The following is a 12083-nucleotide window of genomic DNA, read 5'->3' as shown; positions in this document are numbered from 1 at the left end:
TTTAAATCTATTCTAGATTTGTAACAAAAATTTCCACAGAAGGTTTTATTGTGAAGTTATCACACTTCCTGTATGACTCATGTTTCTCTGGCTAACATCATCAAGGAGTGTTCATACTGGTTTCTTTGTTGCTCACTGCAGATAAAAACCAGTTAAGGCAGGGGTCAAGAGACCAAAATTATTCAGTACATTTTTGTTTTAATTAAGTTCAATACAAACATACATTTTCATAAATTTACAGGTACAATAAGTTACCCATAAATAGTGACGACTCACATTTTCAGAGCTGAAGCACTAAAATGACACTGCAGACATGAATGACTCTACAGGTCATACAGAAATGTCATGTATATATATGAACAAACATACACGTCTTAGCTCTTTGAATCGTGACTGTCTGGGCGGTTGGACTGATGAGCAGGTATGATGAAACTTTTATTTTTGCATATTCACACGAAGCGACGACAGGCTACGCTGCTGCCTTCTGACTGCGCTCGATGGCCATCCTCTCCAGCCGCTCAGTGTAGAAGCCGTTAAAGTCCAGCCTGAGGAGTCATCAGAGGAAATGTAATGATGCACCTTTTGTTTCAAATAAAATTCATTTTATTACAGTCCAACAAATTTGCTATTCCTCAAAAAAGCAGATGTTATCACTGAAAAGTGTTTAAATGGTACTTTAAGGTACATTTCTGTTTTTAAAAACTTAACTGATGATATCAACAAGATGCAAAGAAATAACTATTTTGCCTTTAAGTTCATAAGCCCTATGTATCGTGTTAAAGAGACATGACCTGAAGTTGAACTAGTGTTGGGCTGAACTTTTGTGTAATATGATTTTATATCAGAAGATGTTGCAGTGAGGAAAAACTTTTTTTTAAACCAGATTCATATTTACAGCCGAGGTCCAGAGAAAGCAAATCTTATGATTTGTAAACGCTGTCCCCTGGTGGTGAAAGCTTAAGTATAAATTTAAGGTACCTTCTGTAATTATTGTTGAGCCTTCAGATGTGTGCTGCTGTTAGCTTTCGACATTCTGCATTTTTTTAAATAAGCGTGTGCTCTAACATCCTGTTTTTACTCCGTCTTTAGCATTTTCCAGAGTAAATAAATCGATAGAAAGTTAAATAAACACAGTAAATTAAGTTTTTAATTCTTGTTAAAAATCCAGATAATGAGCTGCTTCCTGTAATATTACACATATATTTGAGAGTTAACCCCAGGACCTTTACTGACTGATTTAAAACAGCAGCTTTTCTGCAGGAAGATGAAACCTGAGTTTTATGCTCAGCAGCTCTGTTTGATTCATGCTTTCAAAATACATTTAAACTTTTCTACACTGAAGGGAAGGTTCAGTCGTCCGGCCCACTGAAGATCAAATTATAGTTGTACGTGTCCGAAGAACTACGCTAGGCAACGGTGACTCACTGCACCATATTGTGGTGCAAAGTGGTATTACAAAAGAAGTGCAACATCACCTGATGTCTCTTTGACACAATACAGACATAAACCCAGAGTAGATGTCTTTTCAAACTCTGTAGTTAGTTCATACAATATTTTTTTTAACTATTTTTAAAGAAAATTATGATAAGAACCTTTAAGGTGATCACATGACCCAGAACCTTTGTTTTTAAATGGGCAGGATATTTTTTTAATCCCCATTGGAGCAGGATAGGAGTCTAAAAGATGCTATCTTAACAAAAGCCACCTACAAAACTGTTCTGGTTATTAAATGTTAACAACTGTTAGTGAATGCAAAGAGAAAATTGACATTCAGCTTCATTTCCATGCAAATGAATAGTGCAGCAACTGCTTTGAGCCTGTGTGATGGTATGAAGAAAAAAATTTAAAGCCTATTACAAACGTCCTCTGTAATGCTGACAGGCGTACCTGTAAATGATGCTGATCATGCTGTGCTCGCAGTCGTTGGTGCTGTAGATGCTCAGCTTGTCCAGCAGGTCCAGCAGCAGCATGCTGAAGTTGCTGTCAAACTTGCTGATGGTGGCTTCGAAGCTGGCGTCGGTCTGGAGGGAGTCTGCGTGATCAGCTAAAAACTGAAGCAGCAGCCAAGAGGAAAGGACGACAAACAATCATATAATGAAAATTTTAGGAGGATGAATGAACAAAGCCTGATTTAGTAAGGTTTACAGCCTCTCTATTCAGTACGTGTTTCTCAGAGGGGAGGCTGTGGTGATGGATGCTTTGTACCTTCGTGGTCAGCCTCTTTTTCTCTGGCTCGTCGGCCTGCTCGCTCTGAGCGGAGGGCTCATCCATCGTCCCCTGCTCCATGGAGAGGCGCTCCAGCCTCATGCTCTGTGTGAAACGCTTCATCAGCAGAGGAGGAGAAAAAAGGGCAAAAACACATCTGTTTGTTTCATTTTCAGGTTTTTCGAGGCTTAGTTATAGCAGAGCTGTAAAACGATGTTCAAATAAAAGGAAAAATGAACATTTATCCGACTATGAAAATGAACAACAATCTGAGTACAGTGTAGGTCCCGTAAATGCTGCACAATAACCACAACATTTTTATCAACGCAACATGCCTGCTGAGGCTTTTGTGCAATTCTGCATCCAGATTTTTAGGCTCTGAGTCGATGGTCACAGAAAAGCTGCAGGCGCCCAAACTAGATTTGCAAAAAGCTATCTCATATTCTTCACATGTCTGGGTTTCATCAAGTCTCCAAAAAGCATGTGGGAATATTTGTTATAGTCTGACGAGATCAAGAGTGATCTCTTCTCCTATTTACCCACACAAAAACTTCACATTTTAACAGAAGTCTGCAGACTTTATTATCCACCGTGTCTAAACAGCTTAAAGGCAGACGTGGCTCTTTGAATGAAATTCAAACTATGAGCGCTTCAATTTAAAAATGTGTGTGCAGCAGTTTTTTGCAGGGTTTAAGCTTAAATACATTGATTCATGAAACTAAAGTAAATTAAAGAGTGCTGTAATCAAATACTACATTATTGAGGCTGTGACTTCATTATCTCTGGTTTTATGCAGTCGTGGAAATACCTGCATGCAGTTTGTGAACATGACGCAGACAGACATGAGCTTGGAGAAGATCCTGAGCAGCTCGGGGTTGGTCAGCATGCAGTCCTTTAGGCAGTTGTCCAGGAAGCTGGTGTGATGACAAAGCACATCATCGATGTTTGAAGCCTGCAGAAAGAAGAAAAGAAAAATAACTTAAGATCACATTTTCCCTGAAACCAGCACGTCTCCTTCTCAGTGCTCCTCAGGGGTCCTTCTTCAATCACTCACCATTTTCAGGTTGTTCTCCATGACGTGCCAGGTGGGCTCCATCACCTCAAACATCATGTAGTACTGAATGTTCTGCACAAAGTTGAGCATTCGCTGTCGGAGGGCGAACGCGGTAGCGAACCTGCACACAGGTGGTAAGAACAAAAGGTAAGAACGTTCTACTGGTTGAAACTTTTACAGGAAGTCACCTCAGATTCGTGGCGGCTCACCATTTGGCAGAGTGTAAGGAGTACTGCCTGAAGTCTTTGTTGCTGATCCAAACGTTGCACAGCAGTCGCTCAACATGTTTGCAGTAAAACATGTGTCTGAACAACATCTGGTACCTCGTCAGTGCTTTCCTGGATAAATAATGCAAACATTAGCTCTTCTAAATAAACAGGTTGGTTTTGTGATTTCCCACTTTTAACAAATTTAATTTAGTCAAACTAAAACCAATATTTTTTTGTCTTTTTTTGTTTTAACCATCTCATTTTTTATTTTTTTTTATTTTACAGCTTGTATTTTTTTTTATATTTTATCACAATTCACAGATTAATAAATATCTTCAGATGTATTTATCTAGAGTAAGATCCACTGGAGCTCTGAACCTGTTGATGATGAGCGAGAGCGGCCATTTGACAATGTAGTCGAAGGAGAAGGCCTCGAGCCCGCTGAGGGCCACGTCTGGCGGATCAGCGTTGATGATGGCTTTCTCTTGTTTGGTCTCGATGGCCAGCACTCGCAGCAGCTGAGTGATGACATCGTGAGGCATTAAGTCGATCTGTGGAGACAGGCAAGGAAGGTCAGACCAGCTAATTGTTCACATTTTACAATCCAAACTAAACAGACACGCCTTCCCCCACCTTCAGGTCATCCTTGAAAGGGTCCGTGTTGGCCGTGCTCATCCTCAGAGCCAGCTCCAGGAGAGCCTCCAGTCTGGGAGGAACGATGTCGTCCACCGGCTTCTTCATCTCCTCCTCCGTCAGGTCCATGAAGTGCACAAAGAAATCTCCTTTGTCCATCAGGAAGTAGTGCTTGATTGATCTGACACAAGAGAGAACAGACATTTGAAAATGGTCAAACCACTTCATAAAATAATCATAGGCTTAAACATAACATAAAATAAAAAACACAAAACAAAAGTGCATCAGGAAGTTCGACTGGCTTTGACTTCACATCAAAAGCAAACAGACTAACGTTAATGTCACTATGGTAATTTTGTCTTGGTACCACAAGTAAAGAAAACGCATGAATGATGAAGGAAGAAATCCTTCATCAGACTGTTTAACAAGCTTAAACATAAAGAAAAGTGAACTTTTCACCTGCTGGTTGGTTTTACAGAGCAGGTTTAAATTAAAGCCGTCTTAACTGCTTGTTTACATTTTTACAAATGTGACAGATTTAAATTGTTTACACTTAAATCTCGTACATTTGTAAAAATTACTGAAATCATATACAGTATAAAAAGATGAGATAAGAAATTCTTTTGTCATACACATGCTGAATGCAGCAAGAGGGACAGAGGAATAAGATATACAATAAGAATAGTAGTATACAGTAATATACAGTAGGATAGTGCAGAATATAATATCAAATAACTCTAAGTAACTATATAACCTGAAAAATAAATTGCTTAGCTATCAGTGAAAGTGAAAAAGTGACATAGTATTGTGCAATTGAATAAAAGACAGTAGCAGCATATAATAGTCATCTGCTCTAGCAGTGATATCAGCAGCAAGCAGGAATCAGTCAAAAATTTATTTACATTTAGATTAAGATCAAATCTAACCACTTGTATTTTAAGTCATTAAAACTTGAGCATCTATAGAAACCTTTGCAGTAACCACACAAAGTACAATAGAGACCCAGCAGAACCTCTGTTTAAGACTTGTGTTTTCTAGAGGGATCTTTTTTTGACCAAAGTATCAGTTTTAGTCATCTTAGCATAAGCTGAACTAAACTGTGACTAAATCTGGGCTGAAAATGCACCACGGCGAAGGCAAAAGGTATATTTGAGTTATTATAACGAGACAAAACAAGCGATTTGAAACAAAAATGGATGCAAACAGTAACCGCCTCATCCCAGTTATCTTGTTTTCATAATCACTGGAAGCTACAGAAATAGCCCAGCCCTAACACTAGACGCTGACTTCAAAATTTACAGTTTTAATCTTGACAATAATTGTGTGTGTGTGTGTGTGTCAAATATAACAGAACAAACTGGTCACACAGCATCTCATCCTATCTTCTCACCACAAAATATCCAATAACCATTAAATATTCACCTCAGACGTGAGACCAGCTCCTTCTCTTCCATGAGGAAGTCCAGAAGCACTTTGCTGGCGTAATTGTAGGCTTTCTCTATCTGCTCCACGTAGGCCCTCTCCTTCAGGGTGTATAGCACCTCCTTAGCATCAGGACACGTCACGTCCCGCCCGCACTCCCGCACCACATTGAGATATTTCCCTGCACGATAGCACGTCTCAACATCGCCGAAAGGATTCCCATTTTATGTTCAACAAGTCTTAAATGTTCTATTTTTACCTGTGCTTAGTATTTTGTCTGCCATCTTCTGTAGAAAGGAGGGAATCCGATGCTGCACAATGGTGTATCTCTGATCCCAGTACTTGTCATTGTAGTCTTCCTGAATCTTCTCCTTTTGCAGCTCGTGCTCCTCCACCATGAACTCACTGTGGAGTCACAAAATATGAGCTTTACATTTTACAACACACATTTTTCAGAGTTGAAACTCTGGGAGCAGCTGAACCTGTACGGATCCTTGATGATGCCCCTGTAGATCCACTTCTCCAGGATCTCAAAGTACGGGACGCTGGCTGCTTTGGTGAGGTACAGACACAGCTCCTGAGCCTGGCTGTCACCGGTGTAATTGAAGGTTCTGTCATGGAGAAGGCTCAACGTGGACCCTCCCATACACTCTCCTTTGTCCACGGAGGACGCTGTGAACACAACAGAAAGCATAATTTAACTAAATATCTGTTTTATAATAGGTGAGATTCTACACTAATCAGGCATTTTCAAAGTGTTCAGTGTTGTTTGTGTTCAGCGTTGGTTAATCTAGACCCAGTTTGATGTGCCATGTTCTCTTCTAAAGTGGGTCAGATCACCTTCCAGTCAAATTAACTCTCTGGTGCTCATTTAAAGAAGCTTAGACTGCAGGTCTTCTACGATCTGTGACCCACAAACTAACGTTTATAAAGTGAAAACATTCAGAACTCCTCCTCACCACTAATCTGCAAATTCAGCTCTATATCTCTACAACAGATCAACATTTTTTCTTAATATTTGCTTTGTTAAACATATGTTTAAACATTTTAAGCTTATTTTAAACAACATCTGAAGACAGTTTAGAAGCAGATGAAATTTTAGGGCTTGTAATTCAATAAACTGTGCTGGTATGCAGAAGCAGAGATAAACAACTTTAAGTTAGAAATCTAAATCAAGTCCACTCTGGCAAAGGAGAAGTAGCACTCTATTCTCAAGAGACTTTCTCCACCCTCTGGTTTGCATTTTGTCCTCCTTTTGCACCAGGATGGTGCCAGAACTCCAGCAACTCCTGATCACTGCGCCCCTAACTCATCCTTCTTTCCATGTTTCTTTGACAACTTTTAATTCATCATGCCTGCAAACAACGACCATGTGTTATCTTCAGTTTCTTACCGATTGATGACAGTATCTCCATGGTGCGCATGGTGGGCTGGATGTAGAACCAGAGCTTCTGCAGGGACAGCAGGCCCTGCCGCTGGAGATGCTCCAGCTGAGTGACCAGGATGAGATATTCCTTCATCAGCGTCCTCATTGCCGCTGTCAGGGCGTGGTTCACCTGGCCGTACTCGAAGGATGACTTCTCCTCAATGAACCTGGAGGGCAAATGCAACACGTCACCTTTAATTATCTTATAACATATAATCTCTTTTAGACCCTTTAAGCAAAGATCATATGATTCTGAATTATTTGATATTTATGTCACTTTTTTCAAGCTCTAAATCACTGAGACTCCCATTGATATCGATCATTAAATATGAATTTAATGCGAAAGAGCAACAGAAAATAGATAAAAGGTTTCAACAGATAAACAATTAAAATATATACTTTGTGTTTAAGGCGCACATATAAATCATACATAGGATCAGATGTCTAAATAATATATATAAATAAACCTTTCAAAGATAATGCAAAAAAATCTGCATTATCCTGTGCCTGCAGCACATTTTAAGACATTAGGAAATTTTACCCATGCAGAAATCTGGAGGGCTGAAAAAAGACTTTAATGTTAAAATTCCCAACTTTACAGCTACAAAAACTGTTTGATCTCTAAAGCAAATTTCCTCATGTAATAACCTAAAAACTTTACAGTATGATTTTCTTCTCTTTTCTTTGTATATCCATTTATAGTTTAATAAAGCTTAAGGTCAGAGGTGTGGATTTTTTGAGTGCCAGCTGAGTCACTCAGCTTTGTTAACTGCAGTCACGTAACTGAAGCTTCCATTCAAGGTTATTCTAAAAACTCAAAGCTGATGTGAAATAAACATTTTAGTTACAAGAGATGCTGTTGGGTTTTTCTTTTGCATTGCATCAACCTTGAGGGTCCCAGTAGTTCATCTGGAAAACTCATTAGTGATTATGTGCATTTGTGAACTTAAGCCTGTTAGCAGTAGCTCATACCGGGCACAGTCTACGCTCTTACCGTGTTATAGTTGAGTAGTACGAAGCGACCGGTAATATTCTGTTGACCAGCTCTTTGACAGACATGTCCAGTGTTGGATCAACGATGAAGGAGCGGTTCTGCCGCCCCAGCACCGGCTGAGCGGTGATGTCTCGCCCGTCGACTCCAATCAGCACAAACAGCAGATCCTCCACCAGAGCTTGTTCCTGCGTCCCCAGAGGCAGCGTACCTGACCACGGACAGTAACCACATCAATACGCACAGGGGGACTATATTCAGACTCCATGCTGCACAGGTGAATGTGTAAATTTACCAACTTACCAACAGGAACAGCTGGTTCTCCTTGAGGGGTGGGGCTGGTGATGAAGTCTCCGATGAGAGCTGGACGATCATACACCCAATTGGGGAAGACGGGGTTGGGCTGGGTGGGGTTCTTCTTGTTGTGTTTGTCCCTCAGCATCTTCCGTGTGACTTCAGCCGGCTGTAGGCGAATTCCAAAAACAAAGAAACTCAGGATTTAAAAGCAGCAGATGGTAAACTGAGTGAAATTTAATGTAATTTTTATCAATAGCAATAGACTGGCCCTTCTAACCTTCAGATTAAACTATTGATCAAGGCAGCTTTTTATTCACAAAAAAATGCCAGCAGATGTTTCTGTAAACAGTGACATACTGCAGGTAACCTTTATATGATAACATGTTATTATTATACCTGATCTACAGCTTCATGATGTTAGTTCACTGTTTAGTTTTTGTTCCCTGTCACATCCTTATGGTGGATTCACACCAAGCCTGAAATGAAGTTTTTCATTACAAATAAAGTACATGCAATGAGGCAAATTCAGGTTAGTTAGCTGTGATGTTCTTTCTGCTGAGCCCAAGTGGCCAAAAACAAATCTTGTGCATGTCTAATCACTCCTATGTGAAGTACACTGCGAATCTAATGTGAATGAGAGCTTCTTTTAACCTCTTTATCTCCCTTATTAACCAGAGATTCGCCATCTCTGATCTGATCTACTTTAAGAAGAAGAAACCTGAATAGCTCTATGAACAAAAATTCTGAAACTTAAAAAGGACCATCTCTGTGAACCTCCAACTCATCTTCATTGTAGGACTCCAGAGAGTAGCTTTGTATGACTCACAGTCCAAAATAAGCCTTCTTTATCTTATACTGGGCCTTTGTGCAGCTTCACAGCTCATTAACCATTTGAACCAAACTGTTTTAGCGCCTCCATCTTCACACCCACTTTCCTCTGAGTGATTGCCCCTCATAAATTATTTGACAAGCAGGTGGTTGGAACTTTGTGCTCTCTTTGACATCACACAGAGCCAAAAGAACAAAAATTGTCTGAACCTGTTTCCACATATAAAATAAACCAATAAATACATCCTATCTTGATTAAGTTTCTAGCTGAACTTATTTTAGCTCCAAGCTGTCCTGTAGAGTTTCACAGGCTAATCTAACCTTCAGACCAGTAACATGATCTGAAGGTAAGAGATGCTCACCAGAGGAGCGTTGGAGCTCGCTGTTACATTGCCAAGCTTCTTACGCAGCTCGTCCAGCTCCTGCATGGACATTTTGGTGCTGGTTTGAGGCAGAGAGTAACTGGTTGTTGTGGTTGAGGTGGTGTTTGCTGAAGACTCCGACCTCTCTTTAGCATTCTGCTGCAGAAACTGGAGGGTCTGCAAAAAAAATATCAAGGCAGGGATGCAAAATTAGATTCAAGTATTTTATCAACCAACTCTCTGATGGAGGGACATAAATCAGCAAGTTTCTTAGTTCATAGAGTAGATTACATTTTTTAAACTACTTTTCAACATTAATAATAAGGAAATAATTGTGATTTTAGATCAGGAAGTATAGAAATATTTGGACTCAATGACAAAAAGAACCAGATGAAAAGCAGCATGTAAATGAGGCGTTACCTCTTTGTCCTCACAGAGTTTGGAGAGCAGATACACCAAAGGGTCGAGGTTCCGAACATTTTTGGACTTAAGCTCCTCATATTTCCTCAAGAAATCCTCCGGGGTTTTAGAAAACTCTGCTAACTTGACCTGAAAGTGACACAACATGCAATATGAAGAAAATATTCAAAGAAACATATCTGTTGTGAACATTGGGTATTTAACTACTTAGAGTAAGTTAGAAAACTTTAGCGTTAGGGAAGTGATGAAGTGATGGCCACTGCAAACAAGAAAGGGGCTCAAGGTGGTGGTGGGATTACATCCCTGACAGACTTCTCAACCAATCCTGACTTCCTCATGCATTACCACAAATTCTCTCTTAGTACCTTATCATATACGGTCTCTAGATCTACAAAAACACACAGTTCAGTTCTTTCTGAACTTCTCTATACTTCTCCATCAACATTCTCAAAACAAGCATCCCATCTGTACTGCTCTTTCTTGGTATGAAGCCATACGTTCCATTCCCCAGGCATCCTTTCACGCTACAAGATTAACTTCAATACTCTGTCATTGGGATGTCAGGTATGTCATCTGAACCAAGAGCCTTGGTTCAGATGACATACCTTGATCCATCCATTGTTGCCTTCACTTACTCCTTACTAATCCTCTGCACTTCCTGATTTCCTACCTGTCCCCCATCTATCCCATCATTCTCTATCCTCATTTTCTTCATTCATAAGAATCTTAAAGTACTCCTTCTGCCTCCTCACCAAACTCCCTGTACTCATTAGTACATGTGAAATCTGGAAGGACTACTGGTCATAATGATGCATTTGGAAATTTTGCTAAAGTTAATTGCGAGATGAATGTCTCTGGGAGGAGTTAACAAACATTACTATGGTGCCAAGTGCAGAAAAACACAGTCTGACTGGGTGTCTGATAAGAGGACAGATGCAAATTAAAAACTAAATTATCAACTGATGAGCCATGAAAAGCACTGCAGTTAAACACAGTGGAGTACAGTATAGCCCACCTTGGCACTGTGCGCGGACACTGTGGTGGTGACATAGGGGGTCCTGTGTTTCTGGAGCAGGTCTATGTAGCCCTCTGCTCCGTCGCCGCCTCGCACATGAAGGAGGCTGAGCAGTTCGTTCACGTCGTGGTGGATCCTGAACTCGCTCATGGCTCCAGCAGCTGCTATAACGACAAAGAGGTTTTATTTTGTAGGAGAGGGCAGAAAGAAAGAGAAAGAATTTAGCTCAGGCGGTCACAATGGATATGAACATCAGAGCTGCCGGCTCACACTGACAAATATCAGCTGAAGCTTAGTTGAGGGTTTAACGGCTGTATGTTTATGACATCCTGTCTTTCAGTGGTGATGCAGAGCTAACAGTTGTTTACGCTAGCTGGCTAGTTAGCCTGCTACAGAGGGGGATGGTATCTAGTAGCTCTCTGAGCCAAATGAAACATGAAATGCCATAAAAGCAAACAATAACGTAACTCAGTAACATGAAGCCCCGTTACAGGTTTAACTAGAGTCTGAAGTCATCACTCTACCTGGCACTCGCCTTTCTGCAGCGTTCACCGGGGCAGATAGCAAACGCGCCCACTACTATCAAATTCTTCTTCTTCTCCAACAGCGCAGTGACGGCGCCACACTGACCCCTACAGGTCAGTGACGCCTGACCATACAAAAATAGCCAGAAAATTATGCATTTATTTATTTAAACCGGAGTGTATATTGAATATTCTGACAAATAAAAGAATAAATTAAATATAATTTCACATATATTAGTTAAAAATTGTAACATTTTGGCTCTTTTGTGCAAAGTATTGCTTATGAAATGTATTGTGCGAGATGAATGTCTCTGGGAGGAGTTAACAAACATTACTTCTTCAAACATTACTTCCTTCATGTTTGTCAGGAAGGAAAAAAATCACACTGATAATGCAGAAGTTTCAAAATCTTACAAAAATAATATTTCAAATAAGATTAGGTTAATAGGTTAATAATATCTTAATGCTGGGGCTGAAAGTCAAATTGTAATACAAATAGGAATATAATAACTACTTTTAAAAATCAATTTGGCAAAAATCTATCAATCATAAAACAGGCATTTTCTCTAAAATCACAATACTGCTTTTGTTACTGTACTTGAACCCGGGTAGATGTCTGCTTATGTATAAGTTTTGTGAACTAAAAGAAACTAATTAAAATAAAATAAGAGGAACTAGCTTTAGTTTTAGTATCTGT

General features: G+C 39.9%; 1 protein-coding gene across 3 annotated transcripts; it reads right to left on the bottom strand.

Annotated features, from left to right (window-relative positions):
* Positions 1-178: 178 nt before the first annotated feature.
* Positions 179-11511, bottom strand: tubgcp2 (tubulin gamma complex component 2). Of its 3 annotated transcripts, none has more exons than XM_004565885.3 (18): positions 11387-11511; positions 10863-11023; positions 9848-9976; positions 9428-9604; positions 8244-8403; positions 7944-8151; positions 6917-7116; positions 6006-6195; positions 5783-5928; positions 5524-5704; positions 4102-4282; positions 3847-4019; positions 3469-3597; positions 3260-3380; positions 3014-3157; positions 2206-2322; positions 1888-2051; positions 179-545 (listed from the first exon to the last, which is right to left on the bottom strand). In XM_004565885.3, the coding sequence occupies exons 2-18, from the start codon at positions 11010-11012 to the stop codon at positions 470-472; spliced, it is 2646 nt and encodes an 881-aa protein (XP_004565942.1). In that variant the 5' UTR covers positions 11013-11023; positions 11387-11511; the 3' UTR covers positions 179-469. The 3 variants fall into 3 exon arrangements, with proteins under 3 accessions (XP_004565942.1, XP_004565941.1, XP_004565943.1); XM_004565884.3 differs by having other exon boundaries at positions 10863-11026; positions 11387-11505; XM_004565886.5 differs by having other exon boundaries at positions 10863-11026; positions 11398-11464.
* Positions 11512-12083: the final 572 nt, after the last annotated feature.

The sequence above is a fragment of the Maylandia zebra genome, linkage group LG8, assembly GCF_041146795.1.
Source record: "Maylandia zebra isolate NMK-2024a linkage group LG8, Mzebra_GT3a, whole genome shotgun sequence".
NCBI classification, from domain to species: Eukaryota; Metazoa; Chordata; class Actinopteri; order Cichliformes; family Cichlidae; genus Maylandia; species Maylandia zebra.
This window is presented reverse-complemented; position numbering and strand designations above follow the sequence as displayed.